This window comes from Stenella coeruleoalba, assembly GCF_951394435.1.
Source record: "Stenella coeruleoalba genome assembly, chromosome: 10".
Taxonomy (NCBI): Eukaryota; Metazoa; Chordata; class Mammalia; order Artiodactyla; family Delphinidae; genus Stenella; species Stenella coeruleoalba.
The window spans coordinates 104,546,926-104,557,753 of record NC_137156.1 but is presented as its reverse complement, the minus strand read 5'-3'; the positions used below and the strand labels follow the sequence as shown (position 1 = coordinate 104,557,753).

The following is a 10,828-nucleotide window of genomic DNA, read 5'->3' as shown; positions in this document are numbered from 1 at the left end:
CAGAGCTGGGGTCCTGGCTGGGTCACTGGACGACCCGAGAGAGGCAGGGTCCCATGGGCAGAGCCGGACAAGTCGTGAGGGCGCCCAGGGGGCTCTCAATCAGGCAGCCCCGTCAGGGATTCTACTAAAACCAGACATAAGATCCTAAAGGGACTGAGATCACCAGCTGAAGGTCCCAAGCGTCTACCTTGCTCACCACTGTCTCGTTTTCCCAGTTCCTCAGTCTCCAGAACTGGGTGGTGCCGGTCAGCACCTTCCCAGGGATGGAAGGGATGTAGGCGGACTGGTTTACAGAGACTTGTTTAAAAGAAGTTGCAGTGTTCTTTTGCTTTTTAGAGCTTTCATTGTCAGCAAAATGTTTCCCAGATTTTTGTAGTAGTGGTGTTGGTTTCTGTTTTTGTTTTGTTTTTGGTTTTATCTTGTGGCTTTTGTCATTCAAGCAGCTTCCTGGGAGGCCTATTTCCAGGGTTGAAAAGTTTGCTAGAATAACCCCCTGGCTCTTTGGGCTGGGGGGATGGTGCACATTCCGTCTCCAGGCAGAGCCCCCCTTCCCACCCCACCCCCACCCCCCACCCGCCGGACCACGCCTTGAAGCTTCTCCAGCCGCAGCGGAGGCAGAGGGAGCGCCCTTCGAAAAGCCGTCAGCCCCGTCTGGTGGAACAAGGGGGCCCGCCCTGCAGCTTTTGCCCCTCAGGTGGGAAACTGCCGAGGCCTCCCGGGACTCAGCCCCAGGTGCCTGCGGTGAGGCTCTCCCTGCTGTTCGGTGGCGCTTCCTGGAACCTCCCCCCACCTGAACTAGTTGCATCCGCATCCCTGTCTCCAGACCCGCTCTGGGGAGGATCCACTGCAGACTTGCTTTTATTTCACTGGCCCCTCAGCGATAGGCATTTAGGCACACCTGCGTCCTTGCACACACCTGGTCCTACGCACGCGTGCGACTGCAGGAGAAACTCCTGGAAGGCGGGCCGGCACCCGCGACCTCCTCCTTAGGAGTCCTCAGCCCTGTGCTGTGCGTTTGGCTCTGTTGGCACTCAGGGCACCAGGACAATCGAGGTCTGGGCGGCTGCCGCTGCACCCTGGCAGCACGCCCCATGCGCCACACGGGCCACCGTGGTCATTTCTCTGGTCCGTGGGGTGGCTTTGCACCGAGAACCCCGCTCAGCCTCTCCTGCCGTCAGACGTGCAGCGTGTCGCGCGTTGTCTGTGAGGTGCTTCCCAAAGCCCCTTTTCCTCTCCGAGGCCCTCGTGTGCGAAGGCTCGGCACACAGCGAGACCAGCAGAGAGTTCCTCACTCCCTAAACGTTCTCTTTAGCGAGAACTCGCAGGGGAGGAGCCGCTGAGGAGCAGCACATTTTAGGACTGGATTCAGGGGACGGGCTGAGCTTTTTCTACGACAGAACCACCGGCTTTGCCCCACGCGCCCTCCGGCTCCGTTTCCTAAACGCTCTGGGGCCACAGCCAGTGCAGCCTGGAGGTGGGGCTGAAGGAGCCTCTGTCTGTCAGCTGCTCATGGCCACGTGCAGAGGGACCCTCGGGAAACAGTGCGGTGCCTGCAGGTGAGGGTGGGTGCTCAGGGGCACTCTGGCCAGCAAGTCTTCTCCGGAGACAACGTGCCAGGGGACAGGACCGGACAGGAAGGCTCAGAGCAGCCTCACCCACCACAGCAAAGAGTGGAAACAACCAAACGTCTATTGGAAAGAGATGGACACTTGTCCACATTGCTAAGGCGGCCACCCTGGTCCTCCCCAGGGCCCCACCCCCTTCTCTCTCCCAGGGGGAGGGCTACAGTGAGGGTCCCAGTCTGAGTGCTTTCCCAAGGCTCCAAGATGACGTCCTAGCCCCTGTCTCAGTAGAACAGAGGGGAACCCTTACATCCTCAGCAGCCACCCTCCCACATACGCTGCCCCTACGAATGCCAGGGGGTTCCGCAGGCTGGACTGCAGCGGGCCGGGAGCCCCTCTTCCATTCCTCAAGTCCTCTCTTTAGAATTGTGAAACACCCACAACGAGGCTGTTAGGTTCACGCAGTAAATATTAGAAAACGGTATGCCCGTCTCCAAGTCCCCAGCTTTTCTACCCAAAAGTTGTTACCTGCTCCACACTCGCACCCGCGTACACATGCCCACACACACGTGCACGCTCACACACGCACACACCGCTCTCTAATATACACAGATGGCAGCATTTCAGACACTCTCTGCTGTGCTCTAAAAAATATCTGAACGTCCTTTGTAGATTGTTCCAGATTGGCATGTAAAGGGCTGCTTCTTGCTAATGCCTGTCTAACGCTTCGCGGTGCAGCTGTGGCAGGATTTAAAGCCGCCATTAACAGATATTTAGGTGGTCTCCAATCACTTGCTATTTCCCGCGGCGCTGGAATGAATACCGTTGTCCAAACATCTTTACTTACATGTGTGGGCATAGCTTTGGGGTAGATTCTTGGAAATGATATTCACTCGCTGCAGAATTGACCGTCACCCCCTTTTACGGATGAGAACACACAGCCGGACATGCAGACGACCTTCCAAGGGGGTGGGAACCTGCAGCGTGTATTCGCGGGGCGACCTTTCCGGGGCTCCTCAGGGCTGCCCGCCTCCCCACAGGTCACCTTAGCCCGCTGCCCTGAGCGCCCGGGGAGCGGGTGGCCGAGAGAGAGGCGGCGCAGAGCTGGGCTCCAGGAGGGGCCCTCGGGGGGGCGGGCGGCATCGGCCGGTGGGGGGAAGCGCGGACCCGGGGAAGCGGCGGCTCAGCAGCACCAGCTCCCAGACGTTGCTTGGTGGTGACGGTGGCGGCCGGAGGCTGGACAGTGGAGGGAAATCCGGGGCCCCCAGCCTAGAGAAGCCACACAGAGCGCCGCGCTGACCCTCGGGAGCCTCCCCAACCCCCCTCAGAGAAGTCAGCCGGGGCGCAACCAAGATTCTGCTCCCAGCGCGGACACGCCGCCTCCCAACAGCCACCCGCCTAGGCATCCAGCAGCCGGACGCCTCCCGCGCTCTGCCCCATGCCTGCCCATCTTAGGAGGGACCGACAGCGTGTGCCACCACATCACAGCGTGTGCGGACTCCTACCCCCGGGGACCACCTTCCCCAGCCACCTTCCGAGACCACCCTCCCCTCCCCTCCCCTCCCCTCCCCCTCTAGGCCTCCTTCCCCACCTCCCCCATTGGACCACCCTCCTCGCTCCCCCATTGGATCACGCTCCCCACCTGCCCCATTGGACCTAACTCCCCACCTCCTGCATTGGCCCACCCTCCCCAGCTCCCCATTGGACCACGTTCCCCACCTCCCCCATTGGACCCCCCATTGGACCACACCCCCCACCTCTCCCATTGGACCAAGCTCCCCACCTCCTCCAGTGGAGCACCCTCCCCAGCTCCCCATTGGACCAAGCTCCCTGCTCCCCGTGGACCAGGCTCCCCACTCCGCCATTGGACCACCCTCCCCAGCTCCAGGTGAGGCCACCCTCCCACTCCTGTTTCCCAGACTTCAGTGGCTCCCATTACCCCTCAAATAAGCGCTGGCCTTTAGCACCTGGTGGTCTACCCACTGCAAGGGGCTCAGGGTGTGAGGGAGGGCAGTCCGGGGGGCAGGCCTCAGACTCCCTCCGTCCAGCACAAAGGAGCCGGCCACGCACAACCCGACTGCCAGCACAGGACCGTGACTTGCCTGACCCTTCACAGGAGAAGCTGAGACCCAGCGACACCTGTGCCCCCAGCCTGTCAGTGAGGGAGGGGTGCTGAGACGCAGGACCGCAGCCTGGGCCAGCGTGGGTGGGGGATGGGCACCATCTGCGCTTCCGTAGGGGTGCGTGTGCGGGTGTGCACGTGTGCGCTGCCTCTCGGGGTGTCCGTTCAGGGGAGGGTGTGCATCTTTGTGACTCGCCAGGGTTATACACGGAGTGTGGAGCCAGGGGCCTCCCGGTTCGGAACAGACACCGGCCTCAGCACTGAGGACCTGCGTGGCCACTCACGTCTTTTTGCTGGAGGAGTCGCAGTCCGTGGGCCTGGGGCTGGGGTCCTGGGGGGCAGCGGGGAGGCCCTTCTATGTCTAACACCTGAGTGCCAGTCCCGGTTCAGGGCGAGTGGGTGTGTCTGTGCGTCTTTAGGTTTGCACGTGCAGGGTCCTTATCAGGATGTCTGGGTGTTTCGCTACGTGTCGTCCCCCCACCCCCGGTGTGTGTGTGTGTGTGTGTGTGTGTGTGTGTGTGTGTGTATGTGCGTGCGCGCGCGCGCTGCCCAGTTCGGGTCCCCTGCCGGCCCCTCCAACCCACTCTACGCTCGGCCTTGATTCCCCACCCGTGGACGAGGCCCCAGGTGAGGCCAGGCCCGCCTGAGCTGCCCTGCCGGCTGCGGGAGGGACCGCGGGCTCTAGTGTCTCCCTGGGGCCCCAGTTTCCTCAGCCTGGACGTGGTGTGTTCGTGTGTGGACCAGGTGGAAGGCCGGGTGGCGCGGTCCGCAGGCAGCGCCGGTGACATCCGGCCTGAGACTCACCCTCTGACCGGGACGGACCTCGTGGGCACCAACGTCTTCTGCAGGGGCAGCTGCTCCCGCAGCGAGCTGCTCGTCTTCGTGACCTCCCAGGGCTGCAGGGGCTCCGCGTTGGTCTCCGTCAGCCAGGAAAACCTACAGGAGCACTTGGCCTCTTGGGGGGCTGCAGCCCAGCCACGTGGAATAGCTCTCGCTCGCCTGGAACTTTCCATGTTCCAGGCACCGCTCTGAGTGCTTGATAACCATGCCGGGAGGTAGGTATTGCTCTGCCCTTTATGGATGGGGAAACTGAGGCACAGAGAGGTTAAGTGACTTGCCCAAGGTCACACAGCTAGGAAGCAGTGGAGCTGAGATCTGGGCCAGCAGCTGGCCCAGAGCTATGTCTCGGCCCTGCAGCAGCGGCCTGGCCCCGGGAGCCCCAGGCCCCAGGTGTAAGCCTCCCCTTGCCTCACCTAAGGGCCACTCTGCCACGTGCATCTGCCACACTGGGCCTCACAGGACAGAGTCTGGGGCCTGGCGACAGAACAAGGGTGGAGGTGAGGTGTCCAGCCCAGCCTGCTGCGGGCGCTCGTGAGGAGGCCGTGTGCCCCGAAGGTTCTGCTCTGGGCAGCTGGCGGTCCTCCCACTCCCTCCCAGGCCCCGCCTGCCTGCTCAGCATACTGCGGTCTCTGCTGGCTCCTGAGTGCCCTGGGGCTTTGCAAACTCCTCCCCTGCCCCCCCCCCCCGCAGCCGGATCCCATCACACCCTCACAGGAGCAGGTGCTGTGAACGGGTGTCAGGGCCACTGGACCAAAGGAAGCGGTTGGCCATGGCTCTGGGGGGGGCCCGGGGGCCCTGGGCCCCTCTCTGGAGGCCCTTGGCTCAGGGTGGGATGGGGGCGAAGGTGGACCCCCACCGTCACGGAGCGCAGAGCTGGTCAGGGAGCTCCCTGTGGACAGAGGACCGCCCCTCTCCGGCTCTGTGCCCCAGAGTGCGTTCCTAGGGTACCTGCGGGGAGGCAGGGCTTGGCCTGGGGTCAGGGTCTGGGGTCAGGGCCTGGGCTTAGGGCCCGGGGTTAGGGTCTGGGGTCAGGGGTCAGGGTCCGCCCTCAGGGCCTGGGCTCAGGGTCTGGTACCTGTACGGAAACTTCCTGGCAAACTTCTCCTCGGTCCTGTTCTTACTCTTCTTACCCTGGTGGGACCCCTTGGGGGCCTTCACGTCCATTGCAGAAGGGGGCTAAGCTGGGGTTCGCCCTTCAGCCACAGCTGCAAGACAGGCGGGAAGAGCCAGTCGGGACCTGGACGGCATGGCTTCCCGTTGACTGACCGCCCACCCTTGTCTGCCGAGGAGACGGGGCGAGGGGAGGGCTGTGAGCTGCCGGTGAGCCGGGGCCCCGCTCAGCACCCTGCTCCAGGATGCTTGCTCTGCTGTGTGTATAGTGTGTCTGTGTCTGTGTGTTAGGGTGTACGGCTGTTTGTATGTGGATGAGTGTGTGTGTGAGCGAGCGTGCAGCTCGATGCGGTTCTATGCCCTGTGCGGCTCCGTGTCGCCCCACGGTCGAGGGGACGCTCGGCTGACCGGCCCCAGGAGGCTCCCAGCCGCTCCCCTGCCGGCAGCCACAGCCTCCCTCCACCGCACCCCAGCTGCGGCCACCACGGATCTGCTCCCCTCTGTGTGAGGACGTGGCTGCACGGGGTTGTACGGGTGGGATCGCGCGGCCGGCGCCCTTCGGAGACTGGTGTCCTCCTGCCGTCGCAGGGCTGGGTGTGCGGGGGCTCCCGCCCAGGGCTGAGCTGGACCGACTGTCACCCACGGGACCCCGGGGCAGCTCCCAGGCTGGAGGTGTTACGAATAAAGCTGCTGCAGAAGTTCACGTACGAGTTTCTGCACGAAGACAAGACTGTCTCTGTTGTAGGCGCCTAGGAGTGCAGTCACCAGGCTGACGGAGGCCCATTGTTAGTTTTAAAGGGAACTGCTACATGGTTTTCGAGTCGCTGGGTCATTTTCCCTGCCCAGCAGTTACGAGTGGTTCTCTTTTAAGGCACCCAAGAGTAAGGGTAACCCAAGTCAGGGCTGAGAAGGGCTGGGGTTAAGCCCTGACCACTGGGGCTTCACGTGCCCCTTGACCAGCTCCTCCGCACGTGCGTGACCTTCATGGGCCGATGCCGGCCACCTGCCGGCACCCCGTGCTCCACAGGCGCGGCGGCTCCCAGCGTGGGAGGTCCCGAAGCGCCGGCCGAGGCCCTGGTTCCAAGTGGGGATCGGGTGGATGCTGTCAGCCACCCACGGACGTACCTGAGGGGCGGGTCTGACTGCGCCGGGCCAGACAGGTTCCCGGGAGCCAGTGCCCTGGAAGCAGCCCCGCTGGCGACGCAGGGACGGGGTGGGGAAGGAAAGCCGGCCTGCCCGGCCCCTTGACCAGGACAGCTCCGGGGCGCGCTCCCCACAGCACGGCCCGCGGAGGACCTGGCAGGACTGGGCGGAGTTGCCCACCGTGGGGACGCCACGTGGAGTGCCTCTTTCCCCGCTTTTCACCTCCCACCCCTGCCGAGCCGCGGGAGCCGCTCCCAAGTAAGGCATCTCACAGCAGCACGCACCTGTCCCCCGTCGTGGGACTGGCTGAGCCGCCAGGAACCAGGCGGAGAGGGCGAAGGCTGGTCAGGTCCCCCCAGCACCGCGTCTGACCACAGACAAGCGCGAGCACACGCGGACACACACACGCACGCAGGCACGCACGCACGCGCGCGCGCGCGCCGTCCGGCCCCAGCATTCCCCCCCCCCCCCGCCACACCCCTCTGCAGCAGGGCAGCCACTGGCTGCTGGCTCCTCCTTCCCTGTCAGACCTGAAGCCCAGCCCCCATCGCAGGCTGGGGCTGCCCACCCGACCCTTCTGTAGTCCCAGCAGCTGGGTTTCCATGACAACACTTTGCATGATAATGGATCTCCTGAAATCTGGAGCAAAGCCGCCAGGAAACAAGGCGCCCCTTCCCAAGCCTGGGGTCTGGGTTCCCAGGAGGTCGCTGTCCCAGTGGGGATTGGGTTTTCTCTCCTGGGGGAGAGGTGGAGAGGTGGGCGAGGCTGCTCCCCCGGAGGGCTTCGAGGGCTGCCTGGGGCAGGTGCGCCGGCGTTGTGACAGAGCCTGCTGGCCGTGAGGCTGGATGGCCCCACTGGGCACAGAGCACCTGGACAAGGCCACGCGGGAAGCCCTGGCCTGTGAGCCCCGAGCACAGCGTCCTGGAGGCCGGGCCCCACCAAGGAGTCCTCCTGACCCTGACTTGCCGCCGGCAAAGGGCCGTGTGGACGGGGCAGCTCTACACCAGCGCAGGCTAGGGGGCCGTTGCGGCCTCCGACGTGGGACCAGGGTTGTTATGAGGACACCAGGGACCTGTCCGTGGCCCTGGCCCCCAGCCCTTTGCTATCAGGTAAAGCTTTCAGCCGCCCTCCCCCGAGGAGCCAGGAGAGGGCCCTGGTCCAGGACGGGGCTGGGTCCGCACAGGAGGTGAAGTACCTGTTAAGCTCCGTGCAGGACCTTGTTTAATGTTTCCATCTGATGGAGGACATATTACCATCATCCCATTTTTCAGGTAAGGAAACTGAGGCTCTAAAAGGTGAACTGCTGGGCTTCCCTGGTGGCGCAGCGGTTGGGAGTCCGCCTGCCGACGCAGGGGACGTGGGTTCGTGCCCCGGTCCGGGAGGATCCCACGTGCCGCGGAGCGGCTGGGCCCGTGAGCCATGGCCGCTGAGCCTGCGTGTCCGGAGCCTGTGCTCCGCAACGGGAGAGGCCACAACAGTGAGAGGCCCGCGTACCACACACACACACACACACACACACACACACAAAAGGTTAACTGCTCTGCCTGCATCCCCCCTCCCCCAGCACGTGGGGAAGAGGTGGGGTCCGGGCTGCGTCTGGGCTACGTGGTGCAGTCCTGGAGGGGCTGGGCGACGGCACCCCACGCCCACTGGGCCCCACCTGCAGACCCTCCAAGCCCTGGGCCTGGCCCTGCAAACTGTGCCAAGCCTGCTTCCCGTGGGGCAGGAGGGCCCTGCCGGGTACGGGGCAGGCCTCCGTCCCACTGCTGCTCCCCCAGCCGACTTGGGGCTGCCCTTCCCAGCCACACAGGCTGCCTCCCCGCTCCCAGCAGGGACCCAGTCAGGGTACGGATCGCAGGGCCTGGCACTGACCCTGCCCAGGAAGATGCCGATGTGAGGGGCACTGCCCACGCCCCCAAGCCAGCCCCCCAGCAGGGAGCCTGCAGCCAGAAAGGAGTGGGTGAGCGAACCCCCCAAGGGGCCAGCTACTCACCGGGCCGCCTGAACGACGCTGGCTATGGTCCTGGCTGCCATGCACAAGGCGAGCACCGGCCCAGGGCCCCAGGGGCCAGGCCCACAGGCTCACTGCAGCATCAGAAGCCCCTGAGGTCACAATCAGTGACACTGCAGCCACTAGGCCACGTGGCTTGGAATCCAGCCTGAAGCCCTGCTGGCCAGGGCGTGGCCGTGAGGGCGGCTGCGTGAGGGCTGGGCTGGCGGGTGTTCCAGCTTCGAGGACCCCGGACGGGAGCACCCACGCCTACACGTTTGGTGGCAAAGCCCCCAGCCCTCCTTCAGACTAAGCGCAAGAGAAGGCCTAGAAATAGCAAACAACTCGCCCTGGCGGCAGAAGAGCTCCTTTTCTGGCTGACCTTGACTGAGCCCTAGCCGCAGCCCCGGAACCGTCGGGCTGGGCCAACGCAGGGGAGGACGGTTGGTTAGGGCGCACCTCCGGGGCCTGCTGCCCCATGGAGGCCCCGCCAGGCTCAGAATGGTCAGGGTCGCCACCGGACTAGCAACGGCGAGCATGGCCAGGGCGCCTGTGTCCCAAGTGGGGACTAGAGGAGAGGAGAGGCAAATGGTGTAAAAAGCAAGGCCTCCTCCTGCCCTGATGTCCTAGGCCTTTATCTGCGAGTGAACACGTGGGGAGCGTGTCAGCTGGGGTCCCCAGAGCAGCCCCGAGATGGGGGTTCTAGTCGAGGGACCTGCCGAGGGAGGGACGCAGGACAGTGCAGGTCTGACCTGCCGACTGGTCCCAGGGGAGCCCTGCAGGGACCTCCCCGGAGCTGTTTGTGCCCTGAGGTGGGGGCAGCCTTTCGGGCCGGGCGGTCACGCCTGGCCTGGGGCCTGTGGTGTCCCGTCCCCGGGCGAGCAGTGCTGGGGACGCCAGCCTGGTCCAGAGGTCTGCGCGGGCCCAACCTCGCGGTCACAGAAGAGAGGGAGAGTGAGACGGAGGAGGAGGTTTGCAGAGACGGCTGTGCTGTCAGGAGACTCCCAGGAGCCTGGGAGGGAGGTGGATGGGTCCACACGGGCCTCCAGGGCTGTGCAGGAGCCGGACTTCCCAGCAGGCTGTCCTTAAGCCTGATTTAGGTTCCCTTGACTCTTCTCTGGGCCACGGCGTCTTGGACTACGGCTTAGAAGGAGCAGCAGCGGAGCGTCGGCACGGGCTGGGGACCAGGGCCCTGTCGGCCCCTCTGAGCTCACACGGGGGTTGGGTCTGTGAAGGGCTGGGCTGGCCGTGGGCGTGCCAGGTGAGAGCCCGGCCCCTGCCCGACTCGCCGTGCCACCCTGGGCACACACGACCCGATCGCTCCACCCGCCTCCCCAGTGGAAAGGAGAGTCTGTAAGTGGACCCCGTGTGCGTTACTCTGGGTGCCCAACCCCCGCCCCAGCACCGCCCACAGATGATGCTCCCCGATTGGTTCCTGGCTTAGAGCGTCTTTTAAAACGTAGGCCCAGATGTTCTAACCACAGAAGCCGGCGGCCAGCGTACGGCCCAGAAGGGCACTGCCGCCTGGAACCCTCAACTTGGTGCTGGGGGGGTCTGTTCCCAAGAAAACAAGGTTCCCAAAGGGCCCCGGGTGGGCCTTCCCCCTCAAGGGCCTTTTAGATGCTGACAGGGGTGCAAACTCAAAAGGAATCTCGTAACATGACCTTTTCACTTACTGAACCCGACTGTAAGGAAACAGACTGAGAACAGAACCACTTAAATAGTTTAAAACTAGGGCTTCCCTGGTGGCACAGTGGTTGAGAGTCCGCCTGCTGATGCAGGGGACACGGGTTCGTGCCCCGGTCCGGGAAGATCCCACTTGCCGCGGAGCGGCTGGGCCCGTGAGCCATGGCCGCTGAGCCTGCGCGTCCGGAGCCTGTGCTCCATGACGGGAGAGGACACAGTGGTGAGAGGCCCGCGTACCACAAAAAAAAAAAAAAAGTTTTAAATTACGTTTCACATAATACAGTATTGAGAACTTTTTAATATTATTCTTAAGATCAACATGAGAAGTCCAAGCATCTCTCTCTGACGTCAGATATTCTGCTCAGTCCAGTGACA

General features: G+C 63.9%; 2 protein-coding genes across 4 annotated transcripts in view; both read right to left on the bottom strand.

The window, feature by feature from the left end:
* Nucleotides 1–2,608: 2,608 nt before the first annotated feature.
* On the bottom strand, nt 2,609–6,377 carry LOC307192982 (uncharacterized protein C3orf22 homolog; the record flags this gene model as incomplete). The annotated part of the gene is made up of 4 exons (XM_079934354.1): nt 5,600–6,377; nt 4,488–4,620; nt 3,969–4,015; nt 2,609–2,831 (listed from the first exon to the last, which is right to left on the bottom strand). Exons 1-4 carry the CDS (start codon nt 5,686–5,688, stop codon nt 2,609–2,611), a joined length of 492 nt encoding a protein of 163 aa, XP_079790480.1. The 5' UTR covers nt 5,689–6,377.
* The window catches only part of TXNRD3 (thioredoxin reductase 3), a 48,632-nt gene continuing 42,497 nt past the window's right edge, over nt 4,694–10,828 (bottom strand). For all 3 annotated transcript variants that reach the window (XR_013830069.1, XR_013830070.1, XR_013830071.1), the window contains one exon: nt 4,694–5,729. The gene's annotated coding sequence lies outside the window, so the exon portion shown is untranslated. The remainder of the gene's footprint in view (nt 5,730–10,828) is intronic.